This window comes from Rhinoraja longicauda, chromosome 1 (assembly GCF_053455715.1).
Source record: "Rhinoraja longicauda isolate Sanriku21f chromosome 1, sRhiLon1.1, whole genome shotgun sequence".
NCBI lineage: Eukaryota > Metazoa > Chordata > Chondrichthyes > Rajiformes > Arhynchobatidae > Rhinoraja > Rhinoraja longicauda.
In genome coordinates, this window is record NC_135953.1 from 7,631,347 (window position 1) to 7,652,304 (window position 20,958).

The window sequence follows — 20,958 nt, forward strand, 5'->3', positions numbered from 1 at the left end:
AATACAAGACAAACAAATATACTAAATGAACTACTATACAAGTGTGTTACAAACCCCAGAATGTCCAGGATGCTTTCACCCCCTCGCGGTGCCTAGCGGTCCCGGAAATCCCCCAGGGTGCCTGTGGACAGCGCGTAGTCCCTCTCCAACACCACCAGGGCGCGGACATAACCCCGGCAGAGGGGCAGGCAGCCGGCTCGAGTTCTGTACTCTGGGATTTAGTCCAAGCAAAGCTTTTCACTGCATCTTGGTGACAACAATAACCAATGCACGCATGCATAAATTAGGTTTTGGTTTATTTTTGTCATATGTACTGAGGTACAGTAAAAAGCTTTGCTCCGCATGCTACCCAAACAGATCAGATACACCATTCATAGAAACAATCGGGTCAAACTCAAGTAAAATAGATAGAGCAAAGGGGGAAGATAGAGTGCAGAATATATCTAATGTTCTCAGCATTAGAGCACATCAGTTCCCCGCACAGAGAGGATCAAGCTGTTCCTGAGTCTGGAGGTGCATGCTTCCAAGCTTCTGTACTTTCTGCCGGGCAGGAGCTGGGTGAAGAACGAATGACTGGAGTGGGACAAGTCTTTGATTATGTTGGATGCTTTTCCAAGGCAGCATGAGGTTTAGATGGCGTCAGTGGCGGGAAGTCTGGTCCGCGTGATAGTCTGGTCCGCGTGATGGACTGGACAGCTCACTGAGACGGAACCCTTCTTCAGACTCCGGGTTTGAACACTAGGTCATTATCTCCCAGCAATCAGTAGAAGGGTTCCAACCTGAAACGTCACCCGCCCTTTTTCTCCAGAGATGCCGCCTGACCTGCTGGGTTACTCCAGCGTTTTGTGTCTATCCTCGGGATAAACCAGCATCTGCAGTTCCTTCCTACACTGAAAGAAATTAATGTTGCTGTGGATCGGAAGGGTGCGTGAAGGGCCAAGCTCGATCCGTCATAACTTGAAACCTCCTTCATCACACCGTTAGGAATAAGGGTCTCAACTTAAAACGTCGTGGCTCCACTGGTGCTACCTTACTCGCTGAGTTCCTCCGACTGCTTTTTTTTTTGCTCAAGATTCAATAGATAATAGACAATAGGTGCAGGAGGAGGCCATTCGGCCCTTCGAGCCAGCACCGCCATTCAATGTGATCATGGCAGATCATTCTCAATCAGTACCCCGTTCCTGCCTTCTCCCCATACCCCCTGACTCCGCTTTCCTTAAGAGCTCTATCTAGCTCTCTCTTGAATGCATTCAGAGAATTGGCCTCCACTGCCTTCTGAGGCAGATTCACAACTCTCTGACTGAAAAGGTTTTTCCTCATCTCCGTTCTAAATGGCCTACCCCTTATTCTTAAACTGTGGCCCCTTGTTCTGGACTCCCCCAACATTGGGAACATGTTTCCTGCCTCTAACGTGTCCAACCCCTTAATAATCTTATACGTTTCGATAAGATCTCTTATCCTTCTAAATTCTAGCATCTGCAGGCTGTAGAACTCCAGGGGTCAGAAGCGTAGACAGGCTCTGCAGTGCTTTAAATTCATTGCGTTTTCCAAAATATTTCAGTTTAGTTTTAGAAATACAGCGCAGAAACAGGCTCTTTGGCCCACTGAGTGCACACCGACCAATGATCCCTGCACATTAACACTATCCTACGTACACCGGGACAATTTATATTTACAAACTTGTATGTCTTTGGAGTGTGGGAGGAAACCGAAGATCTCAGAGAAAACCCCTGTGGTTAAAGTAGGGGAGAAAGTATAATCTCTGTACAGACAGCACCCGTAGTTGGGATCTAACCCGGGTCTATAGCGCTGTAAAGCAGCAACTCTACCACTGCGCCACCTTGCTGCCCTTGTACGTTACTACATGACTGTGCAACATGTTTTGGTTTACGAAAGTGACATAAAACTGCATCATAGAGTCTCACAACCTGGAAACAGGCCCTTCGGCCCAAATGCCTCCACCTGCCAACGTGGCCCATCTACACTAATCCCTTGGCGCACATCCCTTTAAACCTGTCCTATCTATGTACCCGTCTAAATGTTTCTTAAACTTTGAGATAGTACCTGCTTCAACTGCCTCCTCCGGCAGCTCGTTCCACGCACCCACCACCCATGCATACATCAATGTTTGGATATCAATAGGTTTAAATTCATACAGTCATCCGTCACACAATGGACCATTCGGCCCAGCTCGTCCATGCCGACTAAGATGCTCCAACTGAGCTAGTCCCCTTTTCCTGTGCCTCTGAACCTTTCCGATCTGTGTACCTGTCCACACTCTTTGGTCCAAAAGTCTGGTGGCCTGGCACCACTGCAGTTGGAGTCTTGTGGTACTTTGCTCAGTACCTATGATGCGAGGTCGACCATTAGACACCGGAGCAGAATTAGGCCATTCAGCCCATCGCGTCTGCCATCCAATCATGGCTAATCTATTCTCCTGCCTTCTCCCCAAAACCTTTGATGCCGTTCCTAATCAAGAAACTAGGAATCTCCATATAAAAATAGCCTGTCTTGGCCTCCACAGCCACCTGTGGCAATGAATTCCACAGATTCAGCACCCGCTAGCAAAAGAAATTACTCCTCTCCATTTTTTATTAAAGTTGATGTTCAGTCTGAAGAAGGGTCTCGACCCGAAACGTCACCCATTCCTTCTCTCCTGAGATGCTGCCTGACCCGCTGAGTTACTCCAGCATTTTGTGAATAAATACCTTCGATTTGTACCAACATCTGCAGTTATTTTCTTATACACATTGAATGCGGTGCTGGCTCGAAGGGCCGAATGGCCTACTCCTGCACCTATTGTCTATTGTCTATCTGCATTTTATTGTTGCTTAACTTTGTATTTTTTGTCTCTTGTCTTGCAGGAGGTAATCGACTGCTGTAGAACCATACGGACAGAAGGGGGAGCTATTGGGTCTCAGTTGAGAGAGCTGATCCCCATTCCATTGCATTCAGGCACCGGGTGCAACTTTCAGAAGATTTACGAAAATTGCAACCAGAAGTTTAAAGATCATCGCAGGAAAATTATAATTACAGACTCCTTAGCTGATTCTTCATTTTCTATTGACGTTTCTTATGTAATAGACTCTGGAATGGAACAGAAAACTGTAAGTGTACTCTTGCATTCTTCCACGCATCTTAGTTTAGTTTAGTTTAGAGCTGTAGCGTGGACACAGACCCTTCGGCCCACCGCGTCTGCACCCACCAGCGATCCCCGCACATTAACACTATCCTAATCACGCACTGGGGACAATTTACACATGTAGCAAGCCAATTAACCTACACACGTGCACGTCTTTGGAGTGTAGGAGGAAATCGAAGATCTCGGAGGAAACCCACGCAGTCACGGGGAGAACGTACAAACCCTGCACAGACAGCACCCGTAGTCGGGATCGATCTGAAGGGGCTGTTCCTCAAGTTCTGGCTCCATTTTAGCCCTACGCTTTGAATTTTTGGGCACCCGGTACAGAGGGGGGAGGATCGGGAGGGAGGGAGGGAGGGAGGAGGGAGGAGGGGGTCTCCCTGTCGGTCTGCTCTTGGGCCTGGCCAAGATGGCCGCTCGCGGGTCCAGGCAGCGGGTAGTCGACGGCCGCGTCATGGGTCGGCTGCCTACCCCTGTTCCGGGCTTACGTCCGTGCCCGCGTGTCCCTGGAGAGGGAACACGCGGTGTCCACGGGGACTCTGGAGGCTGGTCCGTGAACGCTGGTCGCCGCGGGGGGGTCGAATGTATTGTTGACAGAGATGGCGGGATTTTAATGTGATAATAATAATAATAATAATGCATTACATTTATATAGCGCTTTTCATATACTCAAAGACGCTTTACAGAGATTTAGAGAACATAGGGAAATGAATAAATAGATAAATAAGTAAATAAGTAAACGAACAGAGAAAGGAGACAGAAGGTGAGGTGACCTTCAGTGGTTGAAGGCAGTACTGAACAGGTGAGACTTCAGCGATGTTTTGAATGTGGTGAGTGTGGAGGAGTCTCTAACGGTTTGGGGTAGTGAGTTCCATAGGGTGGGAGCAGCGATAATTGTTTATTTTGTAAACTGCCGATACAGGCGGCTTTTGTTTGATCACATTTTGCTTAGTATGTTTGTATGTTTTTCTTTGGAATAAAACATATATATATATTTTTTAAATTAAAAAAAGTAGTCGGGATCGAACCTGAGTCTCTGGCAACGAAAGTGCTGTAAGGCAACAACTCTACCTCTGCGCTACCGTGCCGCCCCATAGTCTTCCATATTTTCCTTTAATTTAGGAAAAAAAACAGTCTTTAGCTGTGTTTGCTGGTGTAAATATTTCTGATTTCTGTGTGTCTTGGGTGTTGAGGTTAATACCATGCTTATGTATATGGACTGGGCGGAGCCAGACGAGCTGCCCGCTCCGACGTAATGCTTCAGTACACGCCAAGAGCCTGCTGATATAAGATCGGTTAGAAAAACTTTAATTAGAGGAGCCTACTAAGATAACAGGATTTTAGTGGCCAAAGAAAATACATATAAGATCAGTCTGAAGAAGGGTCTCGGCCCGAAACGTCACCCATTCCTTCTCTCCTGAGATGCTGCCTGACCCGTTGAGTTACTCCAGCATTTTGTGAAATAAATACCTTTGATTTGTACCAGCATCTGCAGTTATTTTCTTACATATAAGATCTGGTAGTTCATATAAGTCGAGAAAGAACCACGGTAGGATATTAGATTCTTATCAAACTAATAACAAGTTAATGACAAGAGATATGTCAATATGTTTTATTGCGACTTCAAATAAACGACTAACTGATACGTCGTGGAGATCTCTTTGTTGTTATTTGTATAAAGAAGATATTCCCCTTTCCTTCGTCAACGGTAGCTTTGGGGCTTTATAAGAAAGACGAGAAGTTAACCATAACAGATGTGTCAATGGCTGATCATTCTCAATCAGTACCCCGTTCCTGCCTTCTCCTCATACCCCTTGACTCTGCTATCCTTAAGAGCTCTATCTAGCTCTCTCTTGAAAGCATTAAGAGAATTGGTCTCCACTGCCTTCTGAGGCAGAGAATTCCACAGATTTACAACTCTCTGACTGAAAAAGTTTTTCCTCATCACCGTTCTAAATGGCCTACCCCTTATTCTTAAACTGTGGGCCCTGGTTCTGGAGGCAGAGATTTTTAAGGCAGAGATTGTCAGATTCTTGATTAGTAAGGGTGTCAGGGGCTATGGGGAGAAGGTAGGAGATTGCATTGAGAGGGAAAGATAAATCGGCCATGATTGAATGGCGGAGTAGACGACGGGCCGAATCGCCGAATTCTGCTCTTAAAACTTATGAGCGTGAATTTTCAGAAAGTTCACCCTCCTTTGCAAGTTACTCTCTGATCTATGGACGTTCCTCTGGAGCTGTTCACCAGAGCTATGCTCCTTGCAGTTTTCTTGCACTCGATTTGGTGACAAAGCTTTCAGCCATTTCTCCTTTACCATCTCTTGACCAAACTGTCCTTACAGTCCTTCTCTTGAACCAGGCAGGTAAATTAGTGCCAGGAGAAAAAAGTCACAAGGTGCTGGAGTAACTCAGTGGGCCAGGCAACATCTCCGGAGAACATGGATAGGTGATGTTTTCGGTTGGGACTCTTCTTCAGACTGATTAAGTTGGTGGGGGGGGGGGGGGGGGAAGGGGTAGATAGCTGGAAGATAGGAGAGTCAGGACAAAGCCTGGGGAGTGATAGGTGGAGAGGGTCTTTTGGATAGGCAGATGGTTAGACAAAGGCCCGAGATAATAAGATAAAAGATGTGAGATAATGCAGTATCATCTATGCTTGCGTCAAAAAGCATAGTGGCGGCACGGTGGCGCAGCGGTAGAGTTGCTGCCTTACGACGAATGCAGCGCCGAAAACTCAGGTTCGATCCTGACTACGGGCGCCGTCTGCACGGAGTTTGTACGTTTTCCCCGTGACCTGCGTGGGTTTTCTCCGAGATCTTCGGTTCCCTCCCACGCTCCAAAGACGTACAGGTATGTAGGTTAATTGACTGGGTAAAATGTAAAAAATTGTCCCTAGTGTGTGTAGGATAGTGTTAATGTGCAGGGATCGCTGGGCGGTGCGGACTCGGTGGGCCGAAGGGCCTGTTTCCGCGCTGTATCTCTAAATCTAAATCTAAAAAGTACAATTTGTAAAAAAATATATTTTGTGATTATTTATTTACTCTTCCCATATGAATTATGTAAGAGCAAATTTTATTCTGCATCTGTGGCGGCAGCATGCAGTGGCACGGGTAGAGTTGCTGCCTCACGGCGCCAGAGACTCGGGTTCGATCCTGACTACGGCTGCTGTCTGTACGGAGTGTGTACGTTCTAATTTGAGGCACTGCAGCGTAGATTCTCCAGGTGAATTCCCGGGATGGCGGGACTGTCGCATGATGAAAGAATGGAGCGACTGGGCTTGTATTCCCTTGAATTTAGAAGGATGAGAGGGGATCTTATAGCAACATATAAAATTATTAAGGGATTGGACACGCTAGATGCAGGAAACACGCTCCCGATGTTGGGGGAGTCCAGAACCAGGGGCCACAGTTTACGAATAAGGGGTAGGCCATTTAGAACTGAGATGAGGAAAAACATTTTCACACAGAGAGTTGTGAATTTGTGGAATTCTCTGTCTCAGAAGGCAGTGGAGGCCGATTCACTGGATGCATTCAAAAGAGAGTTAGATAGAGCTCTTTGGGCTTGCGGAATCAAGGGGTATGGGGAGAAGGCAGGAACGGGGTATTGATTGTGAATGATCAGCCATGATCACATTGAATGGCGGTGCTGGCTCGAAGGGCCGAATGGCCACCTCCTGCACCTATTATCTATGTTCTCTCCGTGACCTGCGTGGGTTTTCCCCAGGGTCCCTAGTTCCTATACTGTGCCTAGTGTGTGTAGGATAGTATTAATGTATCGCGAGTTGGTCTGGACTCGGTGGCAAAAGACCTGTTGCCGCACTCTATCTCTAAAAAAGAATCACAAATTTTTCCGCAGTGATTTGTGAAACCTGAACGGGCAGATTTCCATCACCAGAAGAATTGTAACATGGGTGTCACCAGTGTGTAATGTGCTGGAAAGCCTGTTTTCATGACCTTCAGAGAAAATTGTCCAAATAAGGTTTTAAGGCTAATATCTCGTGTATTGTCTTCTTTGTGGTGGCTCCCGAGGGTCGGGCCATACCACTCACGACCCCTCGGCACGGGAATGGGTCGAGCCAAGGAGGCGGACTTCGGCCGGGAGTATAAAGGTCAAGGACCGCATGACTCTCATTCCCTTTTGGAGTTCCAGAGATACAGTAAACACGCTTTCGTTAACCTTGCCTACTTGTCGTTATTTTGGCCCACTACATTGGTGACCCCGAACGGTCCATTATAGAAAAATGGACAAGACATGGGGCTCAGCCTTCGCCTCGCTGTCCGAGGGCGCTACACCGGCTATCGAGGCAATTTCTGTAGCCCTCCCTACCTTTTGGACCCACCGACCCCACGTCTGGTTCCAGCAAGCTGAGGTATATTTCCAGCTCAAATCCATCCGGTCGGATGATACACGGTTTTTCTACCTGGTTGGAGCCCTGGACCAGGACACGGTCCAGCGGGTAACCGAGTTCCTCGCCGACCTACCGACCCAAGGTAAATACAAGGCGCTTAAAGATCTATTGCTGGAAACTTATCGGCTCCCGAGAATGGAGCGGGCTAAAAGAATCCTCCAAATGCCTCCCCTGGGCGACCGGCGCCCATCCGCGCTGCTTAGTGACATGCTCGCGTTGCTGGACGGTCACAAACCTTGCCTTCTTTTTGACTATGTATTTCTCCACTTACTGCCGTCCGACATTCGCATGCAGCTCAGTGAAGGGCCTTTTGATGATCTCCAGGCCCTCGGCAGGCGTGCAGACGCCCTTTGGGCGGCGCGCAGTGATGACGTCATGACGCTGCGCGTCACTCCGGCAGCGCCCGAAATAGCCTGGTCGGGAGGGGCGGCTGTGGAAGGAGTCAAACCTGCGCCCCGGAGGCCTGCACGGGCTCCCCAGGCGGCAGCCGCAGGTACTGCACCTGCTTTTCAACGACAGCAGGCTTCAGACAACACCTTGGTTAAGAACTGGTGTTATTACCACCAGCGCTGGGGTGCTGCAGCCCGACGATGCCGCCTGCCATGTGCGTATCCGGGAAACGCTGTGGCCGGCTGCCAGTAGACCCCGCGGCGGCCGGCCAGATTCACCGCCTTTTTGCTTGGGATCGGGTTTCGGGTAATCGTTTTCTTGTGGATACCGGGGCAGAGTTGAGCGTGCTGCCTCCTTCGATGCAGGACATTCATTCTGGGAAGCGCGGTTCCGCCCTCACCGCTGCGAATGGAACCAGCATTCGCACCTATGGCGTGCGCACGGTGAAGATCACCTTCGGTTCTTGCCACTTTACTTGGCAGTTCACCGTGGCCGACGTCTCACAACCGTTGCTCGGGGCGGACTTTTTGCGGGCGCATTCCCTCCTGGTGGATGTCAGGAGGCAGCAATTGGTCCACAGTGCAACAATGCAGCCCATTACATTAGGGTTGGTCTGTCCTGTTGCTCGACCGCTGTCATCGGTCGAATCCACCTATGCTCGAATCCTGGCGGAATTCCCGGACATCACGGCGCCGCAATTTCGTACGTCAAACCCCAAGCATGGGGTGGTGCATTTCATCGTCACGACCGGCCCACCCCTCCACGCACGAGCGCGCCGACTCCCGCCGGATAAATTGCGTCTGGCGCGGCAGGAATTCCGCGACATGGAATCCTTGGGGATCGAACAGTCCATGGGCGTCCCCACTTCACATGGTCCCCAAGGCAAGCGGTGGCTGGCGGCCTTGCGGGGATTATCGGCGACTGAACGCCGCTACCTCGGCGGACCGATACCCCGTACCCCACATTCAGGATTTCAACGCCCACCTCGCCGGGGCTACTGTATTCTCCAAAGTGGATCTGGTGCGGGGTTACAACCAGATCCCCGTCAATCTGGACGACGTACCAAAGACGGCGATCATCACACCGTTTGGCCTGTATGAGTTCGTGCGCATGCCATTCGGCCTCAAAAACGCGGCGCAGGCATTTCAGCGCCTGATGGATGGCGTGTGTCGTGGGCTGGGCTTCATATTTGTGTACCTCGATGACATATTGATAGCCAGCCGCTCGCGGAAGCAGCACTGTGCCCACCTTCGACAGCTGTTTCAAAGGCTGAGTGAGCACGGCTTGGCTATGAACATCGCCAAGTGCCAGTTCGGCGTGGAAACCATCGATTTCCTCGGCCACCGCGTGGCTTCGCAGGGTGCGGTTCCTCTGCCGGACAAAGTTGAGGCCATCCGCCGGTTTCCCCGTCCCTTCTCGTTACGTGGCCTGCAGGAATTCGTGGGCATGGTGGCTTTTTACCACCGTTTTTTGCCATCTGCGGCCCACATCATGGAGCCGCTGTATCATCTTCTGGCAAGCGGACGTAAGGACATTGCGTGGCTCGATGAGGCGGCGACGGCTTTCGATGGCGCAAAGGAGGCCCTGGCTCGGGCTGTGCTGCTCGTCCACCCATGGGAAAATGCCCCGACGGCCCTTACAGTGGACGCATCAGAGGTAGCTATCGGCGCCGTGCTGGAACAACTGACAGACAGGGGTTGGTGTCCCCTGGCCTTTTTCAGCCGACACCTTACCAGCGCCCAGAAGAAGTATAGTGCGTTTGACCGCGATCTCCTGGCCCTGTACCAGGCGGTACGTCACTTCCGCTACTTTCTGGAGGGACGTCCGTTCACAGCATTTACGGACCACAAGCCACTAACTTTCGCCTTCACGAAGGTTGCAGACCCGTGGTCCGCCCGACAACAGCGTCAGTTGGCGTACATTTCAGAGTACACAACCTCCATCCGTTTCGTGGAGGGGAAAGAAAACCGGGTGGCCGACGCGTTGTCGCGCCCCGCCGTCGAGGTGGTTTTGGATGTGGCGCCTGGCATTGACTATTCAGCCCTGGCGGTGGCTCAACTGGTGGACGACGAGATACCCGCCTACCGGACTGCCATCTCCGGCCTCCGCCTTGAGGATGTCCCTCTCGGCCCCAATGGAGCGACGTGTCATTGGGCCAACCACGCCCCATCGTGCCTGCTGCCTGGCGCAGGCGATGTAATCCACCGGTTGGCTCACCCATCCATCCGGACGACAGTCGCACTGGTGGCCACACGGTTCATGTGGCACGGTCTCCGCAAGCAGGTTGGCAATTGGGCCCGCACCTGCGTCGCGTGCCAGACGGCGAAGATCCAGCGCCACGTCCGGGCGCCTCTCCAGCAAATCGGTCTGCCAAACCGCCGATTTGACCACCTGCACGTGGACATTGTGGGTCCCCTCCCGACTTCGAGGGGCATTACTCACCTCCTCACGGTGGTTGACAGGTTCACCCGGTGGCCAGAGGCCATACCATTGACCGACACGTCCACGGCCACGTGTGCTCGAGCGTTGGCCGCAAATTGGATCGCACGCTTTGGGGTGCCGGTGGACCTTACATCAGACCGGGGACCACAGTTCACCTCTGAGTTGTGGTCAGCCATGGCTGAGCTGTTAGGGTTTCGGCTTCACCACACCACGGCCTACCATCCGCAGGCTAACGGCCTGGTGGAGAGGTTCCACCGGCAGCTCAAGGCTGCGTTGAAGGCACGACTCTCCGGCCCCGATTGGATGGACGCACTGCCGTGGGTCTTATTAGGCATCCGGACGGCACCCAAGGAGGACCTCGCAACGTCATCAGCCGAGCTCGTCTACGGGTCGCCGCTCACCGTGCCCGGGGAGTTCGTGCCCTCATCGCCGGGGCAGCAGGAACCGTCCTCGTCCACCCTACAGCGCCTTCGTGAGCGAGTGGGAAAACTGGCACCCGTCCCTACGTCTCACCATGGGACGTTCCACCCGCACGTCCCATTGGCCCTTCGAGATTGTGCCTACGTTTTTCTCCGCCGCGACGCCCATCGAGCACAGCTTCAGAGACCTTATGAGGGCCCTTTCAATGTGCTGAAGCACGGTGAGACAACTTTTGTGTTGGACATGGGGGGCCGACCGGAGGCCGTGTCAATTAATCGCCTCAAGCCAGCGCACTTGGACATTGACCAGCCGGTGCGGGTTGCACAGCCTCGGCCGTGCGGGCGCCCCCCTTTACAAGTGCTTCCAACACCGCACCCGCCGATCCCCTCATCTCGACCGGTATTTGTACCCCCTTCTCTGCCCCCGCCAGCCCCCCCGGTTGTCCCTTCAGCTGAGCCCCCGCCAGACCCCCCGTCGGACGGGTACCGTACACGGTTCGGTCGACTAGTGCGACCACCGGTGCGCTTCGTGCCTCTGGTTCTGGGGGGGGGTCCTGTGGCGGCTCCCGAGGGTCGGGCCATACCACTCACGACCCCTCGGCACGGGAATGGGTCGAGCCAAGGAGGCGGACTTCGGCCGGGAGTATAAAGGTCAAGGACCGCATGACTCTCATTCCCTTTTGGAGTTCCAGAGATACAGTAAACACGCTTTCGTTAACCTTGCCTACTTGTCGTTATTTTGGCCCACTACATCTTCCTCATATTTTTTTGTGTCCTCTCTCAGGTATATAATCCTCGCATTCGGGCTGATTCTCAGGTTATTCAACCTATTAGCAAGAGCCAGGCTGAGCTGAGGTGCCAGAGACTAGGTCACACCTGCCCAGGTAAGAAAACACACACCAGTTAAAATGCTCATCCGCCCAGTTACTAATGTGTGAACTGTCTGTATTGTCGGTACAAATGCATCAACCATGTTTGGAAACAGTCAGAATTCTTCAGTTCAGTTTAGTTTATTGTCACTGGTATCGAGGTACAGTGAAAAGCTTTTGTTGTGTCCTAACCAGTCAGTGGAAAGACAATACATGATTATAATCGAGCCAATTACTGTGTACAGATACATGATAAGGGATAGACACAAAAAGCCGGGGTAACTGCGGGACAGGCAGCATCTCTGGAGAGAAGGAATGGGTGACGTTTCGGGTCGAGACCCTTCTTCAGGCTGGTTAGGGATAAGGGAAACGAGAGATATAGATGGTGATGTGGAGAGATAACAATGAATGACATTTTTATTATCTCAATGGAGTTAGGTTAGGTAAGGGGGAGGTGCAGCGAGACCTGGGTGTCCTTGTACACCAGTCACTGAAAGTTGGCGTGCAGGTACAGCAGGCAGTGAAGAAAGCTAATGGAATGTTGGCCTTCATAACAAGAGGATTTCAGTATAGGAGTAAAGCGGTTCTTCTGCAGTTGTATAGGGCCCCGGTAAGACCACATCTGGAGTATTGTGTACAGTTTTGGTCTCCTAATTTGAGGAAGGACATCCTTGTAATTGAGGCAGTGCGGCGTAGGTTCACGAGATTGATCCCTGGGATGGCGGGACTGTCATATGAGGAAAGATTGAAAACAACAGTTCAACAGTTCAACAGAGCTTTATTTGTCATTCGGTACCAAGGTACCGAACGAAACTACATAGCAGTCACACACAAAAAAGAACACAAGACACATGACCCCAACACAAACGTCCATCACAGTGACTCCAAACACCCCTCACTGTGATGGAGGCAACAAAACTTCCACTCTCTTCCCCACGCCCACGGACAGACAGCTCGTCCCAGACCGACCCGCACAGTCCCCGCAAGGGGATGGAAGTCCCCGCGGCCGAATCGCACCGGGCGCTGAGACGTCTCGCGGTCGAACCGGGCGATGGAAGGCCCCGCGACCGAGCCGTGCGCAGCTAAGTCCCGCGGCCGAGACACACCGGGCGATGTTAGGCCCCGCGGCCGAGCCGCACCGGGCGATGGAAGGCCCCGCGGCCAAGCCGCACCGGGCGATGGAAGGCCCCGCGGCCGAGCCGCACCGGGCGATGGAAGGCCCCGCGGCCAAGCCGCACCGGGCGATGGAAGGCCCCGCGGCCGAGCCGCACCGGGCGATGAAGGCCCCGCAGCCAAGCCGCACCGGGCGATGTTAAGTCCAGCGGCCGAGCCGCACCAGCGATGAAAAGTCCCGCGGCCGAGCCGCGCCGGGCGATGTTAGACTAGGCTTGTATTCACTGGAGTTTAGAAGGATGAGAGGGGATCTTATAGAAACATATAAAATTATAAAAGGACTGGACAAGCTAGATGCAGGAAAAATGTTCCCAATGTTGGGGGCGTCCAGAACCAGGGGCCACAGTCTTAGAATAAAGGGGAGGCCATTTAAAACTGAGGTGAGGAAAAACTTTTTCACCCAGAGAGTTGTGAATTTGTGGAATTCTCTGCCACAGAGGGCAGTGGAAGCCAAATCACTGGATGGATTTAAGAGAGAGTTAGATAGAGCTCTAGGGGCTAGTGGAATCAAGGGATATGGGGAGAAGGCAGGCATGGGTTATTGATTGTGGACGATCAGCCATGATCACAATGAATGGCGGTGCTGGCTCAAAGGGCCAAATGGCCGCCTCCTGCACCTATTTTCTATGATTCGATGTTTCTATGAAATATGCAAAAAAGTAATGATGATAAAGGAAACAGGCCATTGTAAGCTGTTTGTAGGGTGAAAGTGAGAAGCTGGTGTGACTTGGGTGGGGCAGGGATAGAGAGAGAAGGAATGCCGGGGCTACCTGAAGTGAGAGAAATCAATATTCATACCACTGGGCTGGAAATATGAGATGCTGTTCCTCCAATTTGCGTTTAGCCTCTCTCTGACAATGGAGGAGACCGAAAGGTCTGTGTGGGAATGGGAAGGAGAATTAAAGTGTCCAGCAACCAGGAGATCAGGTTGGTTCAAGCGGTCTGAGCGAAGGTGTTCCGCGAAACGATCGCCCAGTCTGCGTTTGGTCTCGCCGATGTATAAGAGTCCACATCTTGAACAACGGATACAGTAGATGAGATTGGAGGAGGTGCAAGTGAACCTCTGCCTAACCTGGAAGGACTGTCAGGGTCCCTGGACAGAGTGGAGGGAGGAGGTGTAGCGACAGATGTTGCTTCTTATGCGGTTGCAGGGGAAGGTACCTGGGGAGGGGGGTGGTTTGGGTGGGAAGGGACGAGTGGACCAGGGAGTTGCAGAGAAAAATAGATTCTTAATTAGTACAGGTGTCAGAGATTAAGGGGGGAAGGCAGGAGAATGGGGTTCGGAGGGAGAGATAGATCAGCCATGATTGAATGGTGGAGTAGACTCGATGAGCCGACTGGCCTAATTCTACTCCTATCACTTATGACCTTATGACATTTAGATGGGCAACGCCTTGAAGGATATGGACCTAGTGAGGGCAAATGGGATTAATGCAGATGGATGAAAAAATCAGCGGCCCAATGGCCAAACGCAGACAGGTGGGACTAGTGTAGATGGGACATGTTGGCTGGTGTGGGCAAGTTGGGCCAAAGGGCATGGTCCCACACTGTGAGATTCTATTTCTGTGGTGTACAACTCTTTGACTACAGTGGCTTATTATAACACTATGACTATTGTGTTTTGGCTCTATTCAATCTGGTAAGACAACTGGAATGAAAAGAGAAGTTCTGTGGTAACGTAACATAGTAAAATTGACCTGTGATTCATAATTCAGGAATTTTAGAACTTGTTCATTTTTGTTGTCACCCTGACTCAGTGCTCTTCATTTGGTAGTAGTATTGGTTTATGTATTGCTTTGCTATTGTCACATGTACCAAAATACAGTGGGATTTACTGCCTCAGAACGCAGTGGAGGCCAATTCTCTGGATGCTTTCAAGAGAGAGTTAGATAGAGCTCTTAATAATAGCGGAGTCAGGGGGTATGGGGAGAGGGCAGGAACGGGGTACTGATTGTGAATGATCAGCCATAATCACACTGAATGGCGGTGCTGGCTCGAAGGGCCGAATGTCCTACTCCTGTACCTATTGTCTTTTGTCTATTGCGCATTGTCTAAAACTTCCATTTTGTATGCTAACCGGGCACTCATACGCTGCATGAGTACATCAGGTGGTGCAATAGAGAAGGTAAACAGAGTGCAGAATGTAGCATGATGGCTCGAGAGAAAGTGCAGGTAAAAAATACGCACGTGGCTGCTACAATTGGGAGGTTGGAAATTGATTCCTCGCATATGAGAGGTCTGTTCAAGATGTATTAAACAAGGAACCGCAGATGCTGGTTTACACAAAGGAACACAAACTGCTGGAGTAACTCAGCGGATCAGGCCGAATCTCTGAAGAACATGGCTAGGCAACGTTTCAGGACGAAATTGTAAGCTGCCCCTAGTGTGTCGGATAGTGCTAGCGTTATGGGGATTGCTGGTCGGCGCAGGCTCGGTGGGCCGAAAGGCCTGTTTGCGGGCTGTATCGCTAAACTAAAGTAAACAAGCAAGGAGGGTTTTTGATAAGCAAGTGAGTCTGATGGAAGCAGGGGAGAAATTGTGCTTGAATCTGATGGTACGCACCTGCAAGTTTTTGTATTTTCTGCCCGGCGGGAGAGTGGAGGTGAGAGAGTGACTGGTTTGCGAGTGATCCTTGATTATGTTGGCTGCTTTCCCGAGGCAACGTGAACCGTAGTTGATGTAATTGGAGAGACTGGTTTGCATGACATTGGACTGGGCGTGGACTAGTCTGGGTGAACAACTCTGCAGTTTCTTGCGGTCTTGGGCAGAGCTATTGCTATACCAAGCTCTGTTGCATCCAGATAGGAAGCTTTCTGGGGTACATCGAGAAATTGGTCAGAGTGATTGGAGAAGTGCTGAATTCCCATTGGCCTTCTGAAGATATGGCGGTGTTGGTGACCTTACTTGGTTGCAGCATCCGTGCAATTGGGCCAGGCAAATTAGTCTTATTTTAGTTTAGTTTAGTTTAGTTTAGAGATACACCATGGAAATAGACCTTTAGCCCACTGAGTCCACTCTGACCCACGATCCCCGCACCTGAACACGACCCTACACACACTGGGGGACAATCTACAATTTTACCAAGACAATGGCCCACAAACTAGTACGTCTTTGGAGTGTGCGGGGAAACTGGAGAAAACCCACGCTGGTCTTGGGGAGAACGTACAAACTCCGTGGTCAGGATGGAACCCGGGTCTGGCGCTGTAAGGCAGCAACTTTACCGCTGTGCCACCGTGCCGCCAATTGTTGGTGATATTTTCATGTCGGAACTTGGAACACCTCGGACATTACATCGGAGCAAAGTGCTGGAGTAACTCAGCGGTTCATGCAACATCTCTGGAGAACATGGACAGGCGACGTTTCGGGTCGAGACTCTTGGATATGACTTTGCCATTGCCAGGCGTATTCATCGGATAAAAGTGCCTTTCACTTATTTAGCGAAGAAGGAAGGTGTCATGTTTCAGGGCAATGAATCGTGACAGAATACGCAATTAGAAATGGAAAAGAGAAGAAAGACAGAGGAAGTTGCACTTATATATGAAAGAATAAACATATGAAAGGCTTATATACGAAAGAACAAACCATCTAGAGTTTCATCTATCAAAGTTATGGAACTTTCAACACCTTCTCCAGTCAACACCAGAATAATAGTTCGACAGCGAAATTGGCTGGATTCACATCTGGAGACGTGCAATTTAGGGGTGGCACAGTGGCTCAGCGGTAAAGTGGCAACCGTACTGCGCCAGAGACCTGGGTTCGATCCTGACTACGATAGGATTATTAAGGGGTTGGACACGTTAGAGGCAGGAAACATGTTCCCAATGTTGGGGGAGTCCAGAACCTGGGGCCACAGTTTAAGAATAAGGGGCAGGCCATTTAGAACGGAGATGAGGAAAAACTTTTTCAATCAGAGAGTTGTGAATCTGTGGAATTCTCTGCCTCAGAAGGCAGTGGAGGCCAAGTCTCTGAATGCATTCAAGAGAGAGCTAGATAGAGCTCTTAAGGATAGCGGAATCAGGGGGTATGGGGAGAAGGCAGGAACGGGGTACTGATTGAGAATGATCAGCCATGATCACATTGATGGTGGTGCTGACTCGAAGGGCCGAATGGCCTCCTCCTGCACCTATTGTCTATTGTGTGCTGTCTATATGGAGTTTGTACGTTCTCCCCATGACCTGCGTGGGTTTTCTCCGGGAGCTCGGGTTTCCTCCCACACTCCAAAGACGTACAGGTTTGTAGTTTAATTGAATTCTGTGAATTGTCCCTAGTGTGTAGGATAGAACTGGTTCGTGTATGGTTTGGTCATAGGACGGTGCGGACTCGGTGGGCCGAAGGACCTGTTTCCATGCTGTATCTCTAAACTAAACCGCCATTCATTCTGTCTTGTCTGTGTGATCAATCACGTACTGTAAAAGTGGTCCTCTGCGCTTCCCGAAGAGCTCAAGCCAAACCTTGCGGTCACCACACCTCTGGTGAACTTTTACTGCAGCCTTGACAACCTGACCCACATCCTGTTAAGGCAAAATCTTTTTTCTTAAGAGGTTTCTTCGAAGTTGGGGGAGTGCCAAGGTGGAAATGCCACCAGAATTTCAACATAAACCGCAGTGGCTTCAGGATTGCCCACCGATAAAATGAGGATGCAGAACGTTAAAGAAATACACGTCATTTGGTTGTAGAAGCCCCCACCTGCAGGCAGGCACTGTGGTCGGCAGTGTGCTCACAACTTGGAGACTGCTTTCCCGCTCTCTCCATCCCTCCCCCATCCTAGTTCTCCGACCAGTCTGACTGCCTTCTTGATTAAATTTTACCTCTGTATGCCTCATTGTCATCTTCCCCGAGCTAACAATGATATATTCTACACTTTCCTTGAACTTTGTTCTCTCATTTTCACACCTTACCCTTCCATATCTCTGTGTCTCCCTCTCCCCTGACTCTCAGTCTGAAGAAGGGTCTCGACCCGAAACATCACCCATTCGTTCTATCCAGAGGTGCTGCCTGTCCCGCTGGGTTTCTCCAGCATTTTGGGTCTATCTTTGGTGTAAAGCCAGGATCTGTAGTACCCTCCTGAACAATACCCTGGATAGAGTGGATGTGGGGAAGATGTTTCCACTCGTGGGAGAGTCTAGCACCAGAGGGCACAACCTCAGAGTAAAAGGATGTACTTTTAGAAAGGAGATAAGGAGGAATTTCGTTAGTCAGAGAGTGGTGCATCTGTGGAGTTCATTGCCACAGTCAGCTGTGGAGGCCGTCAATGGATATTTTTAAAACGGAAGTTGACATGTTCTAGATAAGTAAGGGTGTCAAAGGTTATGGGGAGAAGGCAAGAGAATTGGGTTGAGGGGGAAATGTAAATCAGCCATGATTGAATGGCGGAGTAGACTCGATGAGCCGAATGGCCTAATTCTGAACCAATAACATGAACTTAAATAGTGAGGGAGATGGCTCTTGTTTGGGCAGTGAATCATGACAGAATACTCAGCTGGAAGTGGAAAAGGATAGAAAGGGAAAATAAGTTGAACAAATAAGGACTTACAGCCTAACGTTTAATATATTAAAGTGGTGGAACTGAATTCAATAGGTTTTTGAGCCAACACTAAAATAATGGCTGTATTAACAAGGAACTGCAGATGCTGGTTAATATACAAAAGGGCACAAATTGCCAGAGTAACTCAGCAGGTCAGGCAGTATCTCTGGAGAACATGGATAGTTGACGTTTCAGGTCGAGACCCTACTCCAGACTGCCGGAATGCTGAGAAGAGGAGAGCTTCTTCAAAGTAGGCATACCTTGAGGAGATTTTGCAGTGGAGCATTCAAAAAAGGAGAAACAGGAACTGCAGATGCCAGTTAACACACAAAAAAAGAGCACAAAGTGCTGGAGTAACTCAGCAGGTCAGGCAGCATCTCTGGAAAACGTAAATAGGTGACACTGGAGAACCCGAAAAGTAAGAGTCTGAAGAAGGGTCTCGACCCGAAACGTCACCCATTCCTTCTCTCCCGAGATGCTGCCTGACCTGCTGAGTTACTCCAGCATTTTGTGAATAAAAAGTAATCTATCCATGTCCTCCAGAGGGTGCTGCTGAGAAAAGGAATAGGTGATGTTTCGGGTCGAAACCCTTCTTCAGACTGCACTGAAGATAGGCACAAAATGCTGGAGTACCTCAGCGGACCAGGCAGCATCTCTGGAAAAAAGAAATAGGTGAAGTTTCAGGTCAAATCTATAATCAATCTGAAGAAGGGTCTCAACCAGAAATGTCATTTATTTCTTTTCTCCAGAAATGTTGCCTGACCCGCTAAGTTACTCCAGCTTTTTATGTCTATCTTCAGTGTAAACCAGCATTTGCAATTCCTTCCTCTACAACCTGCATTTTTCTGTCTTGTCTGTGCACAGTCACATGCTGTAAAAGTGGTCCTCTTCGCTTCCTAAAGAGATCAAGCCAAACCTTGCGGTCAACACAGTTCAGGTGAATGTTAACTGCAGCCTTAACAACCTGATCCACATCCTGTTGAGGCTAAATCTTTTTTTCTTACGAGGTTTCTTCGAAGTTGGGGGAGTGCCAAGGTGGAAATGCCGCCGGAATTTCAACATAAACCGCAGTGGCTTCAGGATTGCCCACTGATAAAATGAGGAGGCTGACCGTTAAAGAAATACATGTCACTGCTTTGTAGAAGCCCCCACCTGCAGGCGGCGCTGTGATCGGCAGTGTGGTCACAACTTGTGGACTGCACTAACATACATTAAAAAAAAAGAACGGTCTCCAATGGAAAAATAACTTACAAACCTGTACGTCTTTGGAGTGTGGGAGTTAACCGGAGATCCCGGAGAAAACCCACGTGGAGAACTGGTCCCTGGCGCTATAAGGCAGCAACTGTACTGCTGCACCACAGTGCCATCCACTAATGTTGGACATTTCCACCCCAGGAAAAAAGGTTCTGACTGTCTACCTTATCTATGCCACATGATTTTATTTACTTCCATCGAGTCTCTCCTCAACCTCTGAGCTTCCAGAGAAAACAACCCACGTTTATCCAACCTTGTAGCTGAAACCCTCTAATCCAGGCAGCATTCTGGTGAACCTCCTCTGTACCCTCTCCAAAGCATGTGCTTCCTGTAATGGGTTAAGCGGAAAGGTCAAAGGTCAGTTTATTTTCACACGTACCAATTAAGGTACAGTGAAACCCGAATTAGCATGCGGCCATACTAACAAAAAGCAACTAAACACACAACTACATAGAAGTTAACATAAATATCCACCACAGCGGATTCCCCACATTCCTCGCTGTGATGGAAGGCAATAAAGTCTAATCCTCCTCCTCTTTATTCTCCTGCGGTCGGGGCGATCGAAGTCCCCGCGTCGGGGCCGTCGAAGCTCCTGTGGCTTGGAGCTCCCGAAGGCAGTCTCTAACCAGAGACCGCGAGCTCCACGATGTTAAAGTCCGCAGGCTCCCGCGGTTGGAGCTCCAAAGTTGATCCCCGACAGGGATCGCAAGCTCCACGATGGTAAGTCCTGCAGCCTCCTGGCATTGGAGCTCCCAACGTCGGTCTCCAGGAAAGGCCGCGAACTCCTCGATGTTTGGCCGCAGTAGGGACGGAGATACGATATGGAAATAAATCGCATCTCCGTCAAGGTAAGAGATTGAAAAAGGCTTCCACCACCCCCCACATAAAACAAGCTAAAGAACACTAAAACATCCATTTAACACATACTAAAGAACAACAAACGAAAGGACAAACAGACTGTTGGTGAGGCAGCCATTGCTGGCGCCACCCAATGGTCATGCAATACTCCAAATGTGGCCTAATCAAAGTCTTACAGAGCATTGAAGAGTCAAGAGTGTTTAATTGTCTTATGTGTCGACATCAGAACATTTAAAACTCTTACTTGCAGCAGCTTTACAGGCAACACATAAGGATAATATATAATAAACCAAAAAATCAGTAAATTAATAACTATAATACTAATATTAAAATCCTGTATTCTTTAGAGCAACCAAAGATAGTTCATAAAACTTCCTGGTTGAGGTTAGTGTTGTTTAGTGTTAAAGGTGCCTATTGGGTGTTGAGAAGAAGCTTTTCTTGAACCTGATGATCACTTCCAGCATACCTTTAGTTTCCCGTTCC

General features: G+C 49.9%; 1 protein-coding gene across 3 annotated transcripts in view; it reads left to right on the top strand.

Annotated features, from left to right (window-relative positions):
* The window catches only part of dqx1 (DEAQ box RNA-dependent ATPase 1), a 112,132-nt gene that overhangs the window by 52,114 nt on the left and 39,060 nt on the right, over positions 1–20,958 (top strand). For all 3 annotated transcript variants that reach the window (XM_078405804.1, XM_078405877.1, XM_078405954.1), the window contains exons 5-6: positions 2,865–3,107; positions 11,582–11,681. In XM_078405804.1, the coding sequence (XP_078261930.1) occupies positions 2,865–3,107; positions 11,582–11,681 (343 nt within the window). The remainder of the gene's footprint in view (positions 1–2,864; positions 3,108–11,581; positions 11,682–20,958) is intronic.